At 36.7% G+C, this 26,631-nt stretch overlaps 1 protein-coding gene across 2 annotated transcripts in view; it reads right to left on the reverse strand.

Annotated features, from left to right (window-relative positions):
* SMAD2 (SMAD family member 2) overlaps positions 1–26,631 on the reverse strand; it is a 92,892-nt gene that overhangs the window by 22,747 nt on the left and 43,514 nt on the right. For both annotated transcript variants that reach the window (XM_049899918.1, XM_049899917.1), the window contains 4 exons: positions 11,849–11,938; positions 10,623–10,816; positions 9,497–9,631; positions 4,766–4,840 (listed from right to left, as the gene is read on the reverse strand). In XM_049899918.1, coding sequence (XP_049755875.1) covers positions 4,766–4,840; positions 9,497–9,631; positions 10,623–10,816; positions 11,849–11,938 — 494 coding nt within the window. The remainder of the gene's footprint in view (positions 1–4,765; positions 4,841–9,496; positions 9,632–10,622; positions 10,817–11,848; positions 11,939–26,631) is intronic.

The raw sequence follows: 26,631 nt of genomic DNA on the forward strand, positions 1-26,631 counted from the left end.
GAGTCTGAAATGCTAGGTGGGAATTCTTCTGCCACTTTTTAGCTATTTTTTCTATGATGTGCATTGCAATACTCACCCAAAAAAAAAAAATACTAGGTTTGGTAAATGCGGAAGATTCTCAAATTAAAAGTACAATTGTTGCTAACGGATATAATTACATGTGATGCTTTAATTTTTCTCCTTTACCTAACTGTTCTGTTTTTATAATGAATATCCATTTCTTGTGTAACTCAAAATGTTGTATCATAATTTTATCTGTAAAATACAGTATTTTTACACAAATAACGCATGCCTTCTGCATCTGTTTGCTAGCCATGTCCCATTCCCCTATGAGGCATTTTCAGAAGTGCGCTATGCTAATATTTTTTGCAGCAACATGTGGAAGAGGACTGGTGAGGTGGTGTTTGTGAGGGTGCCTTGTGGGCGAAGGGCACGGCCAGCAAACATACACAAAAGGCATGCACTACTTACAGAGAACTACGGTACTTCTTAGTTTTTCATTTGGCATAGAATAATGGCAGAAATATGAGGTTATGCCAAAAAAAAAAAAAAGGATGTGGCATTATGTATTATATGTTCTATAAAAGAATCTGCAAAAGAATGGAATAAACGTGTACAAAAATCCAGCTTAAGAAATATACATGATCATTTTCCTTTACTATGTGCAATACATTTCCAAATTTTCTATGAGCATGAATTCTATTCATAATGAAAGAAAAAGCTGCTTTCCTTTTTTTTTTTCTTTAAAAGAACTCATAGGGTTTCACTTATGGATTGGTAAAGGCCTTAATACTGAATAACAATTAAGAAAATACCAGATAAACTAAAAAACGTTTCTTTAAAGCTATAGCTACTAAAGAGTTGCAGATACAGATTAAGTATAAATAAACTAATTTACAGAGAAGGATGAGCTCTTCCTCAATAAGCAGAGTGGTAACCACTTTCATCATCAGGAGCACATGCCAAGTCAGGACACACACTATAATGTTAATAGCCACACGGGGACAATTAGAATCTGAGGAGCCCCAAGCAGAGTGCTGGTCCGCTTCACTAGCCAATTCTAACCCACGATCTTGAGCTGAGTATGTGGTAGCACACAAAATTTGGGGCAGGGCTGGAGGCCAGTGAGATATCCTGCAGTCTTGCCATACTCCTGTCTGAAAGCCCTGATGAGGTAGGGGGCTGAACCTCCCTGAAACCTGAGGTGATAGGACATCAACTAAAGCAACGAATCATCCATTCAACTCAACTCCTCCAGAGAAAGAAAAAAGTGAGTCTTCCTGAAGGAAAACATTATCTACAAGCATACCTTGTTTTATTATCCTAAGCTTTATTGTGCTTTGCAGGTTTTTTTTTTTTTTACAAATTGAAGATTTGTGGGAATCCTGCATTGGGCAAGTCTATCGGCGGCCATTTTTCCAATAGCATGTGCTTACTTCATGTCTGTCTGTCACATTTTGGTAGTTCTCGCAATATTTCAAACGTTTTCATTATTATTATTATATCTGTTATGGTGATCTGTGATCAGTGATCTTTGATGTTACTATTGTAATTGTTTTGGGGAACCACGAACAACAGCGATATAAAATGGCAAACTTAACTGATGAAAGTTGTCCTGACTGCTCGCTCCACTGACCGGCCGTTCCCTTCAGGCCTCCCTATTTCCTTAGACATGATAATATTGAAATTAGGCCAATTAATAACCCTACAATGGCCTCTAAATGTTCAAGTGAAAGGAAGAGTCACACGTCTCTTTAAATTAAAAGCTAAAAATTATTAAGTTTAGTGAAGAAGGCATGTTGAAAGCCAAGACAGGCTGAAAGCTAGGCCTCTTGCAACAAAACTCCTGGCCAAGCTGTGACTGTGAAGGAAAAGTTCTTGAAGAAAAAGTGCTACTCCAGTGAACACATGAGTGATAAGAAAGTGAAACAGCCTTATTGCTGATACGGAGAAAGTTTTAGTGGTCTGGATAGGAGATCAAAGCAGCCACAACATTCCCTTAAGCCAAAGCCTAATCTAGAGCAAGGCCCTAACTCACTTCAATTCTATAAAGGCTAAGAGAGGTGAGGAAGCTCCAAAAGAAAAGTCTGAAGCTAGCAGAGGATGGTTCATGAGCCTTCTATGGCCTTCTCCACAACAAAAAAGTGCCAGGTGACGCAGCAAGTGCTACTGCAGAAGCTGCAGCAAGTTACCCGGAAGATCTGGCTGAGGTAAACGATAGAAGTGGCTACACTAAACAGAAGATTTTCAGTGTGGATAACGCAGCCTTATATCGGAAGAAGACACCATCTAGGACTTTCACAGCCAGAGAGAAGTCAATGCCTGGCCTCAAAGGACAGACTGACTCTCTTGTTAGCGGCTAATGCGGCTGGTGGCTTTAAGAAGGAATGCTCATTTACCACTCCAAAAATACTAGGATCCTTAAGAGTTATGCTAAATCTACTACTCTGCCTGTGCTCTCCAAATGGCACAAAAAAGCCTGTATGACAGCACATCTGTTTACAACATAGTTTACTGAATATTTTAAGCCCACTGTTGAGACCTACTGCTCAGATTAAAAGATTCCTTTCAAAATATCACTGCTCACTGACAATGCACTTGGTCACCCAAGGGCTCTGATGGAGAGGTACAAGGAGATTAATTTTGTTTTCATGCTTGCTAACACAACTTCGATTCTGCAGATCATGAGCCAAGGAGTAATTCTGACTTTCACGTCTGATTACCAGGAATTTGGAAGAAGCTGTTTCCAACCCTCATAGATAACTTTGAAGGTTCAAGATTTCAGTGGAGGAAGTAACTGCAGATGTGGGAGAAACAGCAAGAGAACTACAATTAGAAGTGGAACTTGAAGACATGAATGAATTGCTGTAGGCTCATGATAAAACTTTAACGGATGAGTTGTTTCTTATGGACAAGCAAACAGTGGTTTCTTGACATGGAATCCACCAGTAAAGATGCTGTGAACACTGTTGAAATGACAAAAGGTTTAGAATATTAAATAAACTTAGTGGATAAAACAATGGCAGAGTTTGAAAGGACTGACTCCAATTTTAAAAGAAGTTCTGCTGTGGGTAAAATGCCATCAAACAGCATTGTATGTTACAGAGAAACCTTACGTGAAAGTAAGAGTCAACAGATGAAGCAAATTCATTGTTGTCTCATTTTAAGAAATTGTGACAGCCACCCCAACCTTCAGCAACCACCACCCTGGTCAGGAGCCATCAACACTGAGACAAGACCCTACACCAGCAAAAAGGTTATATATAATTCACTGAAGGCTCAGATGATGCCTAGCATTTTTTAGCAATAAAATATTTTTTAATTAAGGTATGTACATAGTTTTTTTAGACATACCACTATTGCATACTTAACAGGCTACAGTATAACATAAACATAAATTTACATGCAGTAAGAAACCAAAAACTTCACATGACTACTTTATTGAGATATTCACTTTACTGCAGTGGTCTGGAACCAAAAGCGCATTATCTCCGAGGTATTCCTGTATATTGCTGTTGTTGCTGTTAGGTGCTGTCATGTTGGTTCCACTCCTAGCAACCCTATGTACAAAAAAACAAAATGCTGCCCAGTCCTGTGCCATCCTCTCAATTGTTGCTATGCTCAAGTCCATCGTTTTAGTCACTGTGTTGATCTATCTTGTTAAGGGGTTTCCTCTCTTTCATTGACCTTCTACTTTACCAAGCACTATGTCCTTCTCCAGGGATTTGTGTTTCCTGATATGTCCAAAGCACGTAAGATGAAGTCTCAGCATCTTCACTTCTAAGGAGCATTCTGGCTGTACTTCCTCCAAGACAGATTTGTTCATTCTTCTGGCAGTCCATGGCATGTATATTCAATATTCTTTGCCAACACCATAATTTCAAGGCATCACTACTTCTTCAGTCTTCCTTATTCATTGTCCAGCTTTTGTGTGCATGAGGCGACTGAAAATATTATTTCATACACAATATCTGGATCCAATCACAAAGTAGGATAAACTGACCCATAATGTAGAGAACAAATAGTCAACAGAAGCAGACCTACATACTAATCAGACACCAGAATTAGTAGATAAAGACTTTAAAATGGAAATCATAAAACTCAAAAATAGAAAAATCTGGAAGGAAGAGTTTATTAAAAGGGCTTAACAGCAAACCAAAAGTTAGACCTACATATATATTATCACTTGATTTTCAACAAAAGGGCCAAGGCAAATTAATGGAGAAAGGAGTCTCATCAACAAATGGAACAAGGTACTTTATGTAAAACTTCTATAATTCAGGAACTCACCATTAAGTTAAGGAGCACTGAAAAGTTGATCCCCATCCCTCAGCCCAAAATTCATGTGAGAATCTGTCCGAGGGTTAATTAGGGTCTTTTATCACAAAGAAATATTTATTAATAGCATAAGACTTAAAACAGAAGTATAAAACACTTGAAAAATAAAATCATCTAAGTGTTCTTATTTCTTTATTTACTCCAAGAGAAAAATCTTAATTATTCTAAACAGTAGTATATGCTATTTTTTCAATGACAATATATAGTACTCACAATGTTTTTTTAACTAATGGACTTCATGAATGCGTACTTACGAGACAATTAATGGTTAAGACATAGTAGATCAAGATAGAAGATTGGGGTTTTTTTCATTGTTGTTTTCTGGTTATGCTTCTCAACTTCTCTACATTTACCAGGAATATCTAAGTTTCTAACAAGGCAAGAAATGTATATGTAATTACTAAGGAATTCTGAATGTTATTTTTACCTGTGTCCATACTTTGGTTCAGCTGTTGATCACTTGTTTCTCCATCTTCACTGATATATCCAGGAGGTGGTGTTTCTACAAAAGTTTAAAACAAAATCAAGTAAAATTAATCTCACCACCTTATCTCCCAGCTATCAAAGATAACCAAAAACTCCAAATAACAAGTAAGAATGTTATATAACATTATCACAAAAAAAACTGTACTGTACACTAGGGGCTTCTAATTCAGTTCCAATCCAAATCTTATAAGCAAATCCTTAAAACCTAGTTATAATATAATCAAACTCTCTGAGCATATTATCTTAGCCATTATTTACATATCTGGCTAATTCCCATATGTACCTTTTCTGGGGCAGGAACCAAAAATATAACTTCAAAGACACCTCAATTCTGAATCAGTATGCTTGAAAGACATTAGCACCTACAATGTTTTTTTGTTTTTTTGTTTTAACTAATGGACTTCATGGATGGGTACTTTTGAGACGACTAAAGGACACACAACACACACACGGCTAGGTGCACACACTCATTCACGCAATTTCAGACTATGAGAGTAATACGGGCTTTCACCCTACATTAAGTTATATAGGGCAAAATATGGTACAATGGTTTGGGACTGGTCTAACCTGAATTCTCCTAAAAAGTGGATGTTCCCAGGGACTTCTACCTGGTGAATGCTCAGTGTCTGAAGCAAAAAATTAAATTCAGCTACAGACTCCTGCACAAAACAGAGGCAAAATACCCCCTGAAAGTAAGTACCAGGATTCTAATGTGCCATTTCCGACATACTTTATGAACAAAATGTTTGTTAAGGAGGCCTCTGAATAAGCTTCATGTAAAATAAAATCATACAGACAATATTTCTTCCTCTCTACCAATTATAATTTCAAGGAGATGAAATAAGTTCAAATAATTTTCAACCATTACATTGTTAGATTGCAATTAAAAATAATGCAGACATATATCTAAAAATAAATTTTAATTATCAGTGGGGGGAGGAGAGAAGTGGGGTATGTTTCTACATTCATTATTCTTCATAATCTCCCTTTAATAAACTATCCATAAGTTATACCTAAGTATCAAAGTTTTCATTTAAACAGAATCCCCATTTTCTTTTTGTGGCAAAAATATCACACACACACACACACAAAGCTGGTCATTTTTACCATTTTAAGTGTTTAAATCAGTGACATTGGCTACACTCACCATGCTGTGCAACCATTACCGCTCTCTATTTCCAAATGTTCTTCATCATCCTAAGAAGGTCACTCATCCTGGGTAACACGAATGGTTAAGCACTGGCCTACTAACCAAAAAGGTGGCAGTTCACATCTACCCAGAAGCGCCTTGGAAGACAGGCCTGGTCATTTGCTTCCCCAAGGTCACAGCCTTGAAAGCCCTATGGAGCAGTTCTACTATGCACACATGGGTCGCCATGCGTTGGATTCAACTCAACGGCACTTAACAAAAACTAATAAATTTAGGGGGCAGTGGTGATTCAGTGGTAGAATTCTTGCCTTCCAGGCAGGAGACCTGGGTTCGATTCCCAGTCAATACATGGAATGCACCTAACGCACAGCCACCAACTGTCTGTCACTGGAGTCTCGTGTATTGCTATGATGTTGAACAGGACTCGATGAAGCTTCCAGACTGACAGACGAGGAAGAAAGGCCTGGCGACTTACTTCCAAAAAGTCAGCCAATAAAAACCCATACATCACAATGGTCCAATCCCATCGTGCATGGGGTAGCCATGAGTTGGGGGCTGGCTTGCAGCAGCTAACAACGATAAACAGAAACTCACCCTGTTGCCACAGAGTTAATTACAACTAATAGTGACCCTACAGGACAGAGCAGAACTGCCCTGCCCTGCCCTGCCCTGCCCTGCCCCATAGGATTTCCAAGGCTGTAGTCTTTATGGATGCAAGCTGCCACACCTTTCTCTCATAGAGTGGGCTGGTGAGTTCGAACCGCTGACCTTTCAGTTAGTAGCTGAGCGCTTAGCCACTGCTCCACCAGGGCTCCTTAACAGAAATTTAGTACCACTTAACCCATTTAAAACCTGTTGTCAGCAGTCGATTCCAACTCAAAGCGACCTATAGGACAGAGTAGAACTGCCCCGTAGGGTTTGCAAGGAGCAACTGGTGGATCTCAACAGCTGACTTTTTGGCTAACGGCCATAGCACTTAACCATGTGCCACCAAGGCTCCTAGTATCACTTAAATAATAAATAATTTTCCTTTCCCTTCAGCCCCAGGTAGCCACTATGAAATGTTGGTCTCTACACATTTGCCTATTCTAGATATTTCACGTAAGTGGGATCTTACAATATTTGTCTTTTTGTATGTGGTTTATTTCACACAGCATGTTTTCACGGTTCATACATGTTGCCGCATACATCAGAAATTCATTTCTCTTTATAGCTGAAGAGTATTCCATTGTATGTACACCCATTCATCTGTTGATGGACACGTGGCTATTTCCACCGTTTGGCTACTGTGAGTAACGCTGTAATGAACACTCACGTCCTTATACCTTTTTCAGTTCCTGCTTTCAAGTCTTTTGGGCATGTACCTAGAAGCAGAATTGCTGGATCATGTAATTTTATGTTTAACTTTCTGAGGAACTGCCAAACTATCTTCCATAGTGACTGTACCACTTTAAACTCTAAAATTTTTAATACTGAAATTCTGAGAATTAAAATATCTTTGCATACTCAAATAATAAAGAACACAAAAATGAGAATGTTAATACATATCATTGTGTACTATTTTAAAGGTTAAAGCTCATAAAATTAAACAGAGCTAAGTTTTGCCAGTTAAACACCAATGTTGCAAAGGTCTAAACAGAAATAATGAGCTTAAAAAAAAAAAAAACTTTATCCTACTGTTTCTTTAACTTTTCTCCATTATTATTTATCTATAAATTAATAAATTATGATGCTATCAGCATTTTGAGGAAAATGTTAAAATTTCTTTTGAAATGAAACAGAAAATGAACCCATAGGTCTTGCTGTCCAGCTGGAGCGGCACAGTAACAACGCCATTACAAGCCATTTCACTGGTAACCTGGCAGTTCTGGCGGATTATGTATTTTATTATGTAACAGCTGTTTTAAAGCTTTGATGTGTGTATTATTTACGTTAAAACCTTTTCTCCGTTATTATATTTGTAGTTCATAGCTAAATTGCCCTGAAAAGCAATTTAGTTGAACCAGCTTTCGAATATCTGTTTTGTAAAACACCCAAATCTAAACAAAGGAATAAAGAAAGGAAAAACCTGCACAAACATTTCCACAAGTGAAAGCCACTAAACATTTTGATGAACATCCTTCTAAATAATTACTGGTATGTATCATATAAGACTAAATGCTTGTTAGTGAGTTTCCAAGTGTTACTGAATAACACTAATTTCCACCTCAGGGCATTAAAGTGGCTCCTCTCCCCACAACACATACACGTACACATAATTCGACTCCCAGTCAAGTCCTTGAACAAAAAGGCCACAGTCTTCTGTTTGGGGAATGTCCTGCTTTTTCCCTCATCCTAGTTCATCATATCTTTTCTCCTAACTTCTCAAAAAGTTTAGTTTCCTAGCAACTCAAAAAGCAGCCTTAAATTCTTTTTTGGCATGAAACTATAATCAGAGAAATGTATGTTAAAACAATCAGAGACCGCTGTTCACCTGTAAAATTAGCTATTTAGAAAAATACTTTCTTTTCCTATGTTTTAAAAATTGTCTTCAAGAAACAAAAAGCATTATTTCGATGATGAGACACATTAAAGAAATATTTCTTAAATGTACTTAAAATTCCAAGTTCCTTACATATTTTCTGTTGTATAAAATAAAGAATGGAACAGGGGAACAAAAAAAAAAAAAAAAATCTGTTGTATAAAATAAAGAATGGAACAGGGGAACAACAGAATGGGAGAAAAAAAACTGACACTAAAAAATCCAGTTTACAGCTTAATCCTCATCCTAGTATCACACTTCTAGTTTCTTTTAGGAAAAAAACGACAAAAAGGGAGACACACAAAGAAAGTAAGAAAATACTGGTTATTCTCCTAAAAATAGCAAGAACTAAAAGGGCAACTACTAAATCAAGGAATATTATTGGATCACATAAATATAAGAATTTGAAAAGTAATCTCAGAACCATTTAGTCGAAACATTCATTTTTCATCAGGAATTACTGAGGCCCAGATGAAACAGAACTAGAATAAGAGATTTTCTGACTTTCAGTCCAACGTTTAAATGCGGCTGTATCTACAGAACTAAAATACTGTGTTTTACCTCCTATAGAAATAACTAATTTCTCTTGAAAATAATCAAGCTATCTAAGAAAAAGTGATGATTTGGTCAATTTTTAGTTGCATTTGTTTCAGGAATACTTTCCCTGTACCATTTATTTTGCTTACATTCTACGCATCTCTCAGCTTCAGCAACTAAGACAAACTTACTAAGATCTTTTCTTTTCTGCATCTCACAGTACTTTGATTAAAGCCACTGCAAAAGAAAATGAAATATAAAGTAAAACTTTTCTCAAGACAAAAATGTTTAAAGTACTACGCATACATATTTCATAAAACAGTCACCCAACAAATCATATTTTTCTATTCAAAATCCAGAAGCTTTTTAAAAAAGGTCAAATCTCAATTTACTAATACTTGAATGTTTAGGAACAAAATTTGTTATCTACCCAAGCTCTAGGAGACTCAGAAGCCAAAAAATACCTGGGATGTAATTACTCTGTGGCTCAATTCCCGCCGGGAAATTAGTGTTTTCTGGAATGGAGTGAGTATAATCATCCAGAGGCGGTAGTTCTGTTAAGATCTCAGTGTGCCGTGGCACTAATACTGGAGGCAAAACTGAAAGAGGAAAACAAACCAGAGTTAATGGCAAGGAGAGACAGGGGAATTTCTTAAACTGAAGTTTTCACCAAAAATAAAAAACAAAAAGCTTAATTTTTAAAAGTTAAGAGTCCATCTGGAGTCCCTGGGTGGTGTAAACGGTTAACATGCTAACTGAAAGGTTAGGGGTTCAAGTCCACCCAGAGGCACCTCAGAAGAAAGGCCTGGTGATCTACTTCCAAAAAACCAGCCACTGAAAACTCCATGGAGCACAGTTCTACTCTGACATATATGTGGGTGCCATGAGTCACAATCAACCTGCCACCTATTTGATATTATGCCAGTTATTAAGAAATTGACAAATTTAATTATAGTTTTAACTTACCAGGTAGTTTACAATCTAAATTTCCAAGTCCCAGTTTATCTTAGGCTTTTGGGGACAATGTGATCCTGGTAATACCATATTACCATAAAAGTTCCTAAGTCCCCCACTGGAAAAGCTGAGAAAAAATTTGCCAGAATTTGTAAAAACCAGATATAATTTTTTTTTAACCAGTTTCAAATACACAGCTCACTAAGTAAACTAAGTCTTGGTACAGGCTTTACCAAACTGCTTATATACAAATCATGTCATTAAAGTACTTCTAAAAGCATTCAAAGAGCAAGATGCTTGTGAACAGTTACTGTATCAAAAAAGCACAAGGTATATAAGTTGAACTCCAAGCAGAATGCCCATCTGTGGGAACAGTAATTCCTGGGTATACATCCTGATGTTGAACAGTATGTTACCCCAAAAAACAGACACGTCTTTCCTTCTAACATGTATTTTTCCATATAGATAATTAAAAAATAAAAACAGTATTTTTAACTACCACCAAATAATATACTGAATTTAAGGTGATTTATTAGAATTTTACAGTAAAATCTCTCTAAGTCACAAGAGTACCCAGATATACTTAAATTCAAGCATTTAATTTAAAACAAGGAAGAAAAACTGCAATTCCCCTACCTGGTGTCTCAACTCTCTGATAGTGGTAAGGGTTTACACATACTTCATCCTTTTTAAGATTAAAAGCATATTCGCAGTTTTCAATTGCTTTGAGTTCATGATGACTGTGAAGATCTGGCCAGCGCCATAATCGGCAATATATAACATGTGGCAATCCTTTTCGATGAGATACCTGAAGACGACCATCAAGAGACCTGTGAGGAGTAAGGGGAAAAGAAAGGAAGGAACTTTAAAAAAACAGGAGCAGTCAAAAGGGCTAGATCATACACTAAGAGCATAAAGAAAGGAATGACAGACATTTAGTTAGTTGTAGTGAAAATAAGGAAGGAAAATGTGTACTATTTAATGAATCTGATAAAAAATCAGCAGCAGTACTAGAAGTTTCTTATAAATATGCTACGTAAATGACTCAATGTAAATGAATGGCTACCCACTTAGGAAAAAATTGGTTTTTAGAATAGCATACAGTTAGACTTGAAAAACTTCTTGTCAACTTCTATTTCAGTAAACTGAACTCTTATTTTGGGATGCTTTTAAGGGCATTAATTCTGTAGGTGGCTGAATTATCAAAAAAAAGGAACTAGTGTGAAGAATGGTAAATACCAACAATGATGTGATAGTAACTTACTGAGTCTAATGTAACTCATTACCCAGTTGTGACTATTTTGAGTACTGAGGTATATTTAAATCACACATAAATGCAGATGGTGATGAATATGATGAGATGAAACGGACAAATACCAATATGCTCAAAAAAGAGAATAAGGTGATTAAAAACAAAACAAAAACCATAAAAACAAGTTAGCCTAGCATTAATTGTGATATAAGGGGTTCAGTAAATAACTCTATATATTTATTAATATAAAGAAAATGAGATTTAAATGGTAGCAAGAAATTTATAGCAAACTGGATATGTAACTATTTAAAAATTAGGCCAACAAGAGTAGAACCTCAAACTAAAATGAGTATATAGTTATCAAAGTTCCTATTCTTTAGGGGATGCAATGATTTAAAAATTAAAAATAGAATTTCACTGAGCAAAACATCCGCTGAAACATTTAATATACTTTTAGTACTGGCAAGCAAATATTTTAAATGCTATGCCATATTTTACATAAAGGAAACATCCTAAGGCAAAAATTACACTAAGCAACCCACTGTAGGTCTTCCAAAACACCCCCCCTCCCACAAGATCTCTAGGATTCGACAGAGGGCAGAATATTCACCTGGTTTGTTCAGAGAAGCTGTAAAGGCCTGTTGTATCCCACTGATCTATCGTATTTGGTGTACTCAGTCCCCAAATTTCAGAGCAAGTGCTGTGCATAAATTGAAAAACAAAAAATTGATGTGAACATGGAAGCATGGTTATTCAAAATACCATGATGTAAACATGGAAAATGTACAGAATACTTCCTTCACCCAGAAAATATACACTGCTTCACTTTTTTCACAGGCATTTAGTGCTGGTACCTATATTTTCTATATGAAGGAAGCCAGTAAAATGGAACATGTGACTCTAAGTTATGATTATGTTTTTAAAATGTGAACACCAATGCACTCTAGTTTAATGAAATCATAGCTATAATGCCCTTTCCAATTTCCTCGACCCAAAATGAAAGACCTGATACCTAGGCCATTAGATGTACTGTCAGTGCTTCATTTTATAATACAGTTTTATTAAAAAAAAAAAAAAATTCTCTAATTTTAAAATGAATGTCAACTGGTATGTTTAATATGTATATATTAAAAAAACAACTTAAAATAGATACATAGCCACAGTTAAGATTTTCAGGTTATTTGGTTGAGATACTTATATATTCAACTTTATCTGAACATCATTACCGTTCTTTATCACAAAAGGACAAGAAATAAATTGGGAGGTCATTCTAATATAGTAAACCACCTTATAGTTTTAAGAATTGCTATGAAGATTACACAAAATACGTGAAAGCATTAATTTCCTAAAAGAATATGAAAAATGTGATTATATATACATACACACACACAATTTTTTTTTTTTTTTTTAAACAATAACACCTGAAAAACAAAGCAGAGAGACCTCAAAATTCTTCCAAGTTTCTTTCCAGAACATGGGCAACCCAGAGAATAATTCTCCCTATTTTCCCTTCAACTATTTCATTTCGAAGAAACTTTTGGTCGGTGGGAGAAGGGAGGAAAGACCATAAAAGGCAGTTTGGAATGCAACTTTTGACTGCCAAGGTCATTCAGGTCATAGAGCTGCACATTTTTATTTTTTAAGAGTTAAAAGATAATTTCTGAAACTCAATTTAATTTCTCACATATTATAAGATCATCAAAATTCCAAAGAGAGGAAGGGAACATTTCTAAAGAACTCCTGAAAATAAAAGTAAATGACTGATTACATTTCAAATTTAATACTGCTCATGATCTAACTAGAAGCCCTGGTGGCACAGTGGTTAAAGCTATCGACTACTAACCAAAAGGTCAGCAGTTTGATACCATCAGCAGCTCCACGTGAGAAAGATATGGCAGTCTGCTTCCGCAGAGATCCACAGTCTTGGAGATCCCATTGAGTCGCGATGAGCTGCAATGGACTGGACAGCGGCAGGTTCAGTGAGCTAACTGAACCTACATTTCAAAGAGCAATGGGGAAGAGCACACGCATGTGGCTGGGTGACACAATCACAGGTTAAGCTAGGCATCCGTGCTACATGTACTTCAGCACAGCCCACCACACACTGACCGACTGCTGTCAAGTCGATTCCGACTCAGAGAGACCCTACAGGACAGAGCAGAACTGCACCACAGGGTTCCCGAGGAATGGCTGGTAGATTCTAACTGCTGACCTTTGGTTAAATTAACAGTCGTAGCTCGCTGTAGCCCTTAACCACTGCGTCCCCAGGGCTCCACAACACAGCCTAGCCACAAGAAAATTCTATGCCCTGTTTTGGGGGCTACAGTAACTATGATACTGGAGAGTTTGTTTTTATAAAAAAAAAAAAAAAAAAGCCTGGTCAGAAACTTTTTAGCACCTTCATGAGATATTCTGCAGGTTATCCTGCTTTTTAGGCTGCAGGAGGTTCACCTTTCACTTACTAGACTACAAAAGTCAGACACGACCAAGAAGCTGGAGGATAATTTAGACCTTTTTTTTCCCTCAAATGTATACTGCCTACAAAATCATCACGTAATGGCTGCTTTATTTAAAGATATATATATATATCAAATATCTCCTAGAAACAGAAAGTACCATGTACAATCGACTCTTTCTTTGAAAATAATTCAAAGAAAATGATTAACAAAAACGTAGATCAAACTTCATCAAAGAAGACATTCAGGCAACTAACAGATACATGAGAAATCCTCGGGATCACTAGCCATTATTTTTAGAGGAATGCAAATCAAAGCTACAATAAGACGCCATCTGACCCCAACATTATTGGCACGGATGAAAAAAAAAAAACAGAAAATAACAAATGTTGGAGAGTTTGCAGGGAGACTAGAACTCTTACAAACTGCTGGTGGGGATGCTACAGGGTCACTATAGGGGGTCTGGTGGGAATGCAAAATGGTACAACCATTTTGGAAAATGATATGGCACATCCTTTAAAAAAGCCAGAAATAGAAATACCATATGATCTAGCAATCCCACTCCTGGGAATATATCCTAGAGAAATAAAGGCCATCGCACAGATACATGCACACTCATATTCACTGCAGCATTTTTCACAATAGCAAAAAGATGGAAACAACTTACATCCCTATCAACAGATGAATGGATAAACTACTATACACACACAATGGAACACTACGCAACAATAAAAAACGATGAATTTGCAAAACGTAACAGGGATGAACCTAGACGGCATTACATTGACTGAAATAAGTTAATCACAAAAGGACAAACACTGTATGAAACCACTCTTAGAAAAACTCACAGAAAGGTTTACTCATAGAAAAACAATCTCTGATGGCTATGAGGGAGGGGAGGGGTGGAGAGGAAAAAACACTAGATAATAGACTAAGTGGTACTTTGGTGAAGATTAAGACAGTACACGATACTGGTGAAGCCAGCACAACTTGACCAAGGCAGTCATAGAAGGTTCACAGGCATCCAAACTACCACAGGGACCTAGTTACTGGGCTGAGGGGAGGGGACCATGGTCTTGAGGGACATCTAGCTCAACTGACAACAGTTTATAAGGAAGATGTTCTACATCCTACTTTGGTGAGTAGTGTCTGGGGTCTTAAAAGCTTGTGGGTGGCCATCTAAAATACATCTACTAGTCCCCCCATTTGCAGCAAGGGAGAATGAAGAAAACAAAAGAAACAACGTAAAGATTAGTCCAAAAGACTAATGGACTACAACTACCATAACCTCTACCAGACTGAGTCCAGCACAACAAGATGGTGCCCGGCCACCACCACCAACTGCTCTGACAGGATCATAATAGAGGGTCCCAGACAGAGCTGGAGAAAAACGTAGAACAAAATTCAAATTCACCAAAAAAAAAAAAAAAAGACCAGACTTACTGGCCTGAGGGAGACTGGAGAAACCCCGAGAGCATGGCCCCCGAACACCCTTTTAACTCAGTACTGAAGTCATTCCTGAGGTTCACCTTTCAGCCAAAGATTAGACAGGCCTACAAAACAAACAATAATATACGTAGCTCAACCATGTATATGAGGCTAAACAGGCACACCAGCCCAGGGGTAAGGACGAGAAGGCAGGAGGGGACAGCAAAGCTAGACGAATGGAAACGGGCAACATAAGGTCGAGAAGGGGAGAGTGTTAACACATTGTAAGGTTGGCAACCAATGTCACAAAACAATATGTGTATTATTTAATGAGAAAATAATTTGCTCTGTAAACCTTCACCTAAAGCACAATTTAAAAAAAAAATCGTAGATCAGCCAGCTATTCTGCTTTTATGACACTAATAAGAACATTTCACTCAAGTAACTCTAGGACTAACACAAGAACCAGAATCTAAAATAGAGCATGAGGAGCTTAAGTTGTGTTTTATTCAAGCCTTGAAAGGGATAAAAGAATAAATGGTAGTCAGTAAGAACATGTAATCAATCTAGGGGCAGACAGACCTGGATTTCAACTCTTACTCAGATACTTCACAATTGCTGTCATTAGTTATATTTATTTAAGCCTCAGTTCTCTCATTTACTAATATCTCCTTCACAAAATTATAAGACAATATTAAACAAAAATACACCAAACACTCCAATTAAAAGGCAGAGATCTGTCATAATGAATACAACATAAAAATGTCTACCAAATATATACTTTACATATAAAGACATAGAAAATCTCAGAACCCACAGACTTTAAGAATATTAACAGATATCAAAAGAGACATTTCATAACAGGGTATATGCATCTATAAACACAGTTTCAAAATACAAAAGGCAAAAACTGACAAATCTAAAGGAAAAAAATGAACAAATCAGGGTAATTTCAGTAACTGCTTGGACAGTTAGACCAAAAACATTTAAATACATACCTACACACACACACAGACACGCACAATACTGTCAGCCACCTTAACCTAACTGACATTTATAGAATCTTCATCAAGTGCATATGGATTATTTAAAACAAAAACAAAAAACCACATGGGGGCCATAAAAAATGAATTTTGAAACCTCACAGATTATGTTCTCTGCCCACAATGGAATTAAATTAGGAATCATTAACAGTAAGATATTCAGAGAAGCACAAATATTTGGAAATTAATGATGCACTTCTAAAGAACCCATGAGTCAAATAAGAAATTACAAAATAAATTAGAAAATACTTCAAATGTCAATAAACCTATAACATCTAAAAAATTTGTGGGAGGAATCTAAAACAGTGCTTAAAGGGAAATTTACAGCTTAAATGTTTACATTAAAAAGGAATAAATATTTTAAATTAATGATTTAATTTTAATCATCAATGACTCACTCTAATCAACATAGTACTGAAGGTCCTAGCCAGTGCAACGCGACAAGAAAAAGTAAACACTTAGAAAAAAGGTTTAACACAAGATGTGGAAGATCTGTACACTGACAACTAAAAATCTTGCTGGAAGATATTCAATAACCCAAAATATATAGAGTTATACTATATTCACAGATCAGAAGACTCAAAAATGTTCAGTGTCAATTTTCCCTAATTTGATCTACGTTTTTTTTTTCCGGATCTATCACAATCATAATTTCAGCAAGATATTTTTATACCAACTGATAAGCTGATTTAAAATGTATACAAAAATGCAAAGGATCTTGAATAGTCAAAACAATCTTGAAAAAGACTGATAAACACAGTAATGTGGATGAATCTCAAGAGATATTTTGTTTACCAAGAGAAGCTACACACAGAAAACTAGACACTAAACTATTTCATCATTACATGAATTTCTTAAAGGGTCAAAACACAAACTGCAAGTGAAACAAACTCAGCGGTTGCCCCTGGAGGGAAAGACTGAGTAGGAAAGAGTATGAAGACACTTCCTGGGTGACTGAAATGTTTTGTATCTTGATACGCTGGTTTATGCATTTGTCAAATCTAATTAAATTGAGCACATTATTTGTGCAATTCACAATATGAAAAGTTTATCTAAAAAAAGTAAAACAAGAAAAAACACTAATAAACTCAAACAACAACAAAAAAATCAGTAGAAAATACCAACAAAAAAATTTCATATGGTAATTTAGTATATGACAAAGAAGTTCCCTGTGAACTGATAATGGAAAGGTCTCTAAAATATCAGCTTAGTTAAAAAAAAACCAAGTGCAGAACAGTATATGCAGTATGTAAAAAAGAAAAAAAAGGGGGGGGGAGACAGGTAAAAATATGCTTTTATATGCATAAAGGAAATACACACACTATTAATAGTAGTTACCTGAGGTGGGGACATGGGGGAAAGGGAGACTTTTCAATGCATCTATGTTTGTATGTATGCACACATGTCTATGTACATACACATGCATATTTTAAAAACCCTATGAAGATACCGTCTTTTACAAAAATGAAATAAAAAAAAATATCTGCAGTGGTTATTAAGAGCTAGGCTGCTAACCAAAAGGATGGCAGTTCGAATCTGTCAGCCGCTCCTTGAAAACCCTTATAGGGCAGTTCTACTCTGTCCTGTTGGGTCACTATGAGTCGGAATCGACTTGATGGGAACAAGTTTGATTGGTTTATTGTCATGAAATTAAATGCACGTCAACGTCACTTGACATTTCTATAAAAAGATATGCTTCTAACAGGTAACTACGCATAAGCAGCACAGATGATTATTTCCTATTCTGCATCATTTCAGCTCACCTTAGGCTTTACTGTAAGAGATAAAATGCTCACCTGGGCCCTGTTCACTCTTTTTTGGTACAATGTCCTCTCCAGCTAACACAGGCCTCTGTGCCCATTTGCTGCCACGTACATTTACGTCAACTGCCCCTTCCTAGCCACCTTTTGTTTGACTGTACTATTCATTCTTCAGGTATGCCTAACAAACTACTTCAAAACTGGGTAATTTTTTAAGACCTAGTTTGGGGGGTTTTAAATCAGTGAAGCCTCTCCTTGATAAGCTTGGCAGTTTTAATCACTCCCTCTTCCTTAAAGATTCCATTCTAACCACAATGTATATCCCGCATAAGATCCTGAACTCCCAAAGGTCTTCACACCCACCACCTAGTAAACAAGGTAATGGAATCAATTAGGTTTTTCATAGCATGAACACTGGATTATTTGCCCCAGAATTCAATTTTTTCCTGTATTTTGTCCTGGATGGGAAATGTAGACCATCCTAATTAAGAAACAAGTAGTTATAAATGCTATTTGTGAAACTGCTGTATTTGCAAATGCTAGCTATCTCTTGAAAACTTAAGATATTCTTCAATAAAAATAATTGAGAAATGTGGAAAAGATGAGTTGTTTCCAAATGTTGATTCATTAATAATAACTAACAAACTGCTTACATTTCTTCATAATTAAAGCATAATTTATAGTAATTAAATTTAGAGACAGTTCAATAGGGTCCTTAACCAGTTTAAGCCTTTATTCAGTATTAAATGTTCTTCAATTTTACCTTGTTGCAATGAAATACTAAGCAAAGTCATATAAATAAACAAACAAACAAATTAATTAATAAAAGAACTCAGTCACCACAATGTACATCCTAAGATGTCAGGGCTTCACTGCAAGTTTCAAAACAGAACAGAACATGCACAGATCACAGGTGCCTGAGCTGTACCTAGCTCTCAGAAGAGCTTGCTGCATCGTACAGTGGTATTCATGTGGTACTCTTTTCTTATTTGTACAATTTTGCAAGTAGAACATGTACAAAACACAATTTTAAAAAGTATACTAATGTTGTCTTCCTAATCAATAACAGAATGAAATTAAGTTCATATATATGCCCAGAGGTGTCAGGAGTACCTTTATTCCAAGGTCTTCTAGATTACTGATATGCTCATGAAATAAGGAGTCCCTGGGTGGTGCAAACGATTAACACACTTGGCTGCTAATGGAAAGGTTACTGGTTTGAGTTCTCCAGAGGCATCTAGGAATAAAAGCCTGACAATCTACTTCCAAAAAATCAGCCACTGAAAACCTTATGGAGCACTGTTCTACTCTGACACACACGGGGTTGCCACAAATGAACTCAAGAATTTTAACGGCCTATTGTACAGCTGACGAACCTTCTTAATCAATTTGTAAGAATCACTTATATGAATCAAGCAAACTTTCTGGAAAAGATTTCAGAAAAACATTTCCACTATTTCTATGTATTTATTCCAACTTCTCGGCACAGGCATTCCATCCCCTTCCCTTTTTTGCATTACAACATTTTCAAACATCCATTAAAGTTAAAAGAGCTGTAAAGTAAGCATCCATTTACTCATCAGCTAGATTCTAGAATTAACTTTCCTACTTTATTTGCTCTATCATATATGCATCCATCAATCCATTTTATTTTTGATGCTGTGAAAGCTGTGTAAGGTAGAAACCTGTCAGAGAAGGAAAACTCAAATATTTGCCACTAAAACAAGCGATGGAAAAGTGGTAAAACTGCACTCTGCCAAAACTGAAAAACTTTTGAGACCCAGAAAAACAAGGCGGTCTCATCGAGTTTCAGCTCTCAAAGGATTCACTGTGCATTTAAAACTTCACTTACAGACACTTCAAACCTAGACACTTCAGCACACGTATGTTAACCTTGCTAAACTTACCCATTAGCTCTACTGGCTCTTTTTGTAGATTCCTTAAGATTTCCCCACATAAATACTGTCATCTACAAAAAGAATTTCAATCCATTCTTTCAGATTTTTATGCCTTTTCTTTCTCCTGACTCACTGCACTAGCTAGGCCCTCCACTAAAATAATGAATTGAAGATACGAGTTGACATGTCATTCTGTAATCTTCTGGTCCCCTACTGCTGACAAGAAGTCACCTATCATTCACATTATTATCCTCCTTACGTAATGTGCCATCCGTCCACTAGCTGTTTTCAAGACTTCCTTCCATCAGTTTGACTACAATGCATCCAGGTGCAGTTTTCTTTTGATTTATCCTGTGTGAGTGTAATAAAGAATCTGATCTCATTTTTGACAACTGACTGTCAACAGCTTTCAAATCCCACCATTCCCCTTTTCCTTTCTGCTTCAAATCAGGGCATGCTGCCTGAAATCTCAGTTGCTCTCTCCTCTGGTGCTGGTGGGAATTTCAAACCAGATAAGCCTTGGAACATGAATAAGCACAGGAACCCTCACCCCAAGCCCCAGCCCCTAAGCACCATAAAACCCCTAATTAATCTCCTTTTCCTGCTTTCTCATTTTTGAACAACCTTGGGAGCTTAACCTGGTCTCCCTAGAAAGCCTTATCATGAGTAAAAAATCTTTTCATACACTCTTGGGGAATGTGTGGTGTCCTTAGTCTCACATTAAAACCAAGTTTTGGATGGGAGTCTGTCTAACCTCTGCAGCAGGATGACCACAACACTGAGGCTAACTCCTATAACCTATAAATGTATGACTTCATCATGGTTGGAAACTTTTGGCTATTATTTTCTTTAGTATTTTTTCTCTTCCTTTCCTTCTGGGACTACAACCATATGTATGTTAGACCATTTTATGTTGCTCCACAGATCAATGACTGCCTTTAGTTATCTAGTGCTGTTATTAACAGAAATGGCACAAGTGGATGGCTTTAACAAACGTTTAAGTTTATTCTCTCACAATTTAGGAGCCTAGAAGTCTGAACTCTAGGTGTCAGCTCTAGGGGAAGGCTCTCTGCCAGTTCTAGGGGGAGGTCCTTGCTTGTCATCAATCTTCCCCTGGGCTAGGAGCTTCTCAGTGCAGGGACCTCCAGTTCAAAGGACTCGCTCTGTTTGGAGTGTTGCCTTCTTGGTGTTATGAGGTCTCCCATCTCTCTGCTCACTTCTCTTTTGTATCTCAAAAGAGACTGATTTAAAACACAACCTAATCTTGTAGATTGAGTTCTTCCTCATTAACATAACTGCCACTAATCCCACATCATTAACTTCACAAAGGTATGATTTACAACGCATAGGAAAATCACATCAGGTGACAAAATGGTGGGCAGTCACACAATACTGGGCCTCATGGACTAGCCAAGTTGACACACATTTTGGGGGGGAACACAATTCAACCCGTAACAATGACGCTTCATTCATCATTTATTTTTATCTTCTTCTCTCTATATATCACAGGGTGAATAATTTCTATTGGTCTATCTTCAGGCTCGGCTGCTAACCATCTTCAGGCTCGGCTGCTAACCAAAAGGTTGGCAGTTCGAACTCACCAGCCATTCCGCAGGAGAATGATGTGGCAGTCTGCTTCTATAAAGATTTACAGCCTTGGAAACCCTATGGGGCAGTTCTACTCTGTCCTACAGGGTCACTATGAGTCAGAATGAACTCAACTGCAACAGGCACAGGTATCTTCAAGTTTACTGGCTCAGTGAATTTTTTTTTACTTCTGATATGACACCTAGAATTTCTGCATGGTTCCTTTTTTATAAGTTTATTTCTCTTCCAAGATTTCCATCTTTTCCTTCATTACATGCATATTTTTCTTTATGCCCTAGAGCATGTTTCTAATATGCTGCTTAAAAATCCTTGTTAAAATTTTTGATATTTGCTTCAACTTGCAATCAATCTCCATTAATTGTCTTGTCTCTTGGGTATCGTTTATGATTTACTGTTTCTTTATTTGGCTTTGCATCCTAGACATCAAGAGTGACAGACATATTGTAGAGACCTTGGATTCTGTTATATTCCTCCAAAGAGTGTTTTTGTTTAAATTTAAACAAGCAGTTAACTTGGCTGGACGCAAACTCCAAACTGTCATCCTGTGAAGGGTAGCAGAAGAAACTTCTATTTATTCTTTTAACCTTAGCTGTGCTGCTTGAACTTTGCCCCGTGCATGTGTTGTTCAAGGGCCAGCTAGATATCTGAGCAGAGTTTATATAACAAAATCTGTGGCTCCTTCTCTGTGACTATCTCTGTTTCAGTATTTCCCTTCTCTCTTTCCAGGCTCTGTTGTCATCCCAAGTTTTCTCTTCTGGTACCTCAAGGGAATAAGACAGTAAGTTTCTACCCAAATATTAGCTGCTTAGCAAGATGTCAAGCAGAATGTCTTCAGGTAAAAAGTCTTAAAAAAAAGTAGGAACTCACCCATTACCATTCCCTTTTGAAAAGGTTGATTCCACTCCAGTTTCTTCAGGTAGATGATTTTATTTATTTCTGTTTTTTGATCTAGAGTTTATAGTTACCATCTGTGCAAGGGTTAGTCCAATAGCAGCTATTTTTACCACATTCTTTCAGTCATTTTATGAGTGACTGCTGGCTGGACAAAAGCAAAAGCCTTGTACATTATAAGTAGTACTAGTTGCTTGGCATGCAGAATCTAAACTATCCCTATCTACCCTAATGTTGTAACTCAGATTTAAATAAGATTATAAGTAAAGCGATGATCCCATTGTAGCTGCTACTTTGCAACATCTCCCTTTAGAATGGCCTCGTTAAGGACAGCTTCAGCTTACCTTTTACCCTATATACACAGGGACAAGAAAAGAAATAAGTGTACAGGGATCTACATTATAACTAACTTTGCTATTGGGCTAGTCAACATTTTTTGGTAACTAAGGATGAAAATCCTAGCAATTTAAAAAATGAGTATGTGAGGATGTATCTTCTAAAATCCAAATGCTTAACCATCATCTCTCCATGTTCCCTCCCCACAACTTTTGTTTTAAAATGTAAATTCAAGGTTAAAAGAAAAAAAAAAAAAACAGGGCAGGTCAAGTAGAGAGTTAGTTAAAAAATTCATATATCAAGCCACAAACGTATGTGAAAAAGTCACTGGGGTATGAATTTTTAGAACCACTGTACTTTTTGGTTTATTTGACCAGTACTGTATTTTTATGCAAATAATGCACACCTTCTACGTTAGCCAACTTCGTCCTCCCACCCCCCATGGTATTTTCATAAGTACGTTATGCTAATTTTTTTAACAAAGGGGTGCTTACAAAAATACCTTGGGGGAGAGAGCATGGATGGAAAACATAGAAGGTGCACATTATTTGTGTTAAAATACAGTATTTACTTGAATGTGTTCTGTTCCCAATTGATAAGAAGCAATTTGCTAAATGATACAGTTGAATAATTTTGTTCAAAATTTGCAAAATAAGCTAGAAAAAGTTTTCCAGATCATTCCAGTTCTAAACCCAACAAGCCACTTACACCTACAGCATTCATTTACCTTGTTCGTGCCTTCTCACAACTCTCATCTTTATTGTTTACTTTACGGTTATTTAACTTAGTTCCTTTATATTTCATTTTTCCAATCAATCTTTAATTTCTCAGATAATAAGAATCACAGCGAAAATATCCTTTACCTACAGAAAGGACAAAGAATTTCAGGCACAACCTACATCTAACAACTGTGCTTAGAAATACTGCTGACTATTGGAATCGTCACTGGGTTCTGGGTATCATCCACAATGTTACTTCTTCAAAACGAACTTTTCAAAAAATGCAGGTAAAGAAGAAAATACTGGTGAAAAAAATACTGAGCTTTCTTCTCTCTAGATATGAGTGTTATAGCTATATACCAAAAAAAAAAAAAAAACAAAAACCCCAACTCACTGCCAACAAGTCAGTTCTGACTCATGGTGACCCCATGTGTCACAAGGTGGAAATGCTCCACAGGGTTTTCTTGGCTGTAATCTTTACAGAAGCGGACCATCAGATCTTTCTTCTGCAGCGCCGCTGGGTGGGTTTGAAACACGAACATTTCGGTTAAGTCAAATGCAAACTGCCCATTTAGGGACCTACAGCTACGTGGTTCACACTTATTAAACACTTACGTACGAGGCATAATACTAAGCCTTTACAGACATTAAATCACTTAATCCTCCAACAACTTCCAAGAAGTAGGTATTGTTATCCCCATTTGACAATGAGGTAATGAAGATGCAGATATAAAGTAACATGCCAAAGGTCATACAACTAGCAAACGGCAGGGACGATGGCTGCATTCTTAATTACTAACACCGCGCTGCCTCACATAGTTACTAAAAAGAAAGAAGTATTGAAACATAAAACCTATTGCCTTCTAGTCGATTCTGATTCATAGCAATCCTATAGGACAGAGTAGAACTGCCCCCATAGGGTTTCCAAGGAGCAGCTGGTGGATTCCAAACACCAACATTTTGGCTAGCAGCTCTTAATCACGGCACCATCAGGGCTCCAACAAAACACAGTAAGTCAAAATTAAAACAATTAACTTCAATAGGGTATCCCAGATACCGAAAACATTTACAGGATGTGCTTAATTATAAAAACTAAAGATTTCACATTAAGAGTCATGTTCACAGGGAAAAAAATTTCATTGGACAAGTAAATTGGTAACTCATTACTGTCGATTGTGACTCATAGCGGCCCTATACGACAGAGTAGAACTGCCCCATAGGATTTCCAGGCTATAATCTTTACAGAAGCAGACAGCCATATCTTTCTCCCACACAGCAGTTGGTGAGTTCAAACCACCAACCTATAGGTTAGCAGCCAAGTGCTTAACGACTGTGCCACTGGGTCTCCTTGAAATTGGTAAAATTACCCCAAATTAAAATAGAGGGAACCCAGAGAATTTCTATAGTCTGAGTTCTTGATACTCTTACTCTTCTTTGGTTTGGTGCAGTCCTTTTTACATGTAGAGAGAACTGGATGACGACTGAGAAAGCTTCCTCATCATTTTTCACCTCTACCTCCAATGCTATGTTGAAAGCCCTGCTTTGAGATCCTGCCCTTGAAAAGTAATAAAATATCTCCCAGGTACGTAAAATAGTCCCGACCATGGAAAAATTTTAAATATCAATCTAAAAATGGAGTATTTCAAGTCCTTCTAAAAGCAGAAACCTTTCACTTAAAAAAATAAAGCTAACACTAAATATGGCTCAAGAACATTTAATAATACAGCTGATGGATTTTCTAAATTTATTTTCATATATTTTCTATAGCTAGAAGGAATGCACGAACATTTTTAAAAAAGTGTCATAAATGACAAAATAAATCCTAACAGAAAACATAAATATATGTCACTCCAATCTTTTAAATTTAACACATAAAAACGTGGAATATACATAAAACGAGAATTGTCAATTGTCTGAATGGAGTCCTTTAAGAACTCAACTTTCTAAATTCTATATATTTTTTGTAATGCTTAAAGGTGGCTATAAAGAAATGATTTTTATGATCTGATGATTTTTTCAAATTAGCATCCCACAATATAAAAATCAGCTAACATCTGTATAGCACTCTGAAGCTGACAAATGGCTTTCACATGTAGAGGTTAAGATGTTTAGTTAATGTACATAGACCAATGTACTATTTATTCCTGTTAATGCAAATTATGTAAGCTATCATACAAAAAACTATGGGGGATAATTAAGTTGCTTAAATAATTTTTCATTATAAATTTTTGTTCAATATCTAATTCTGGACTTTCACACCTTCCTTACCACAAATCTAATCTTCCTTCTCCCACTTCTCAGTGGCCCAGCAAACTTGGGATAAACCAAGAAACTAGGGAGAAATTATACTCTCTTACATACACAGAAAGCCACGAACTTAAGCAAAGTTTATAAACGGAAAAAGGCCGAGGTGAGTTACCAGAAATCTCCTTACATATTTCAGTTCTAATTTAAGTATTATCATAGCCTCATGACTAGCATTTCACAATGCTCCCTGTAATAACCCAAAAGCAGAGCTAGAAGTAATTATTAGATTTGGAGAATAAACATGAATCTAACATTTCCGGGGGGGAAAAAGATGATAGTAATAAAAGAAAACTCTATTTATCAATAAAATAGTCTCTCAAAATAAAGCATCGTTGGATAATTTAACAGGTATCATAGTCAGATATTTTTTGTTTAGAAAAAGTCTTACTTTTTTTTTAAACGGTTCATATTTCATACAGGTGCATGTACTATTTCTCCATTATTCCTATATGCCTCCTGCCCCCAGTAACCACTAAATTTGGAACCCTAACTTTTCATAAGAAGGATGCAGTCTAGCAAGTGGGACTCAGTAAAAATATAATTAGAAAAGAGCCTCCCTCCTCTCCCCAGTCACTGCCCTCAAAGCTCTCGTCAAACTTCTTTCTCGCTTTCGGCAGAAAATCTTAAAAAGATCCCATGATTTTTCCAGTCATTCCCAGATATATTAACAATAAATGTCCTCAGAAATTAAAAATTCAGCCTGACCTAAATCGAAACTTTATTCTCTCATTTAATTTTACTTCCTCACACTACTTCCTCCAGGACTCTCTAGCCATTATTTTTAAGGCCCCTCCAGGTTCTGGGATTGCAGGAAGGAAGAGACAGTTTCAGAGGAAGAGGGAGGGCACCATCTTCTGTGGCTGACCCGACTGCAATCTGACATGAGTCATGTGGTGGTCGAGCCCCGTGTAGGTTAGATGCAGAATTTCTCTCGCTGGTTCGCTGGG

This window comes from Elephas maximus, chromosome 11 (genome assembly GCF_024166365.1).
Source record: "Elephas maximus indicus isolate mEleMax1 chromosome 11, mEleMax1 primary haplotype, whole genome shotgun sequence".
Taxonomy (NCBI): domain Eukaryota; kingdom Metazoa; phylum Chordata; class Mammalia; order Proboscidea; family Elephantidae; genus Elephas; species Elephas maximus.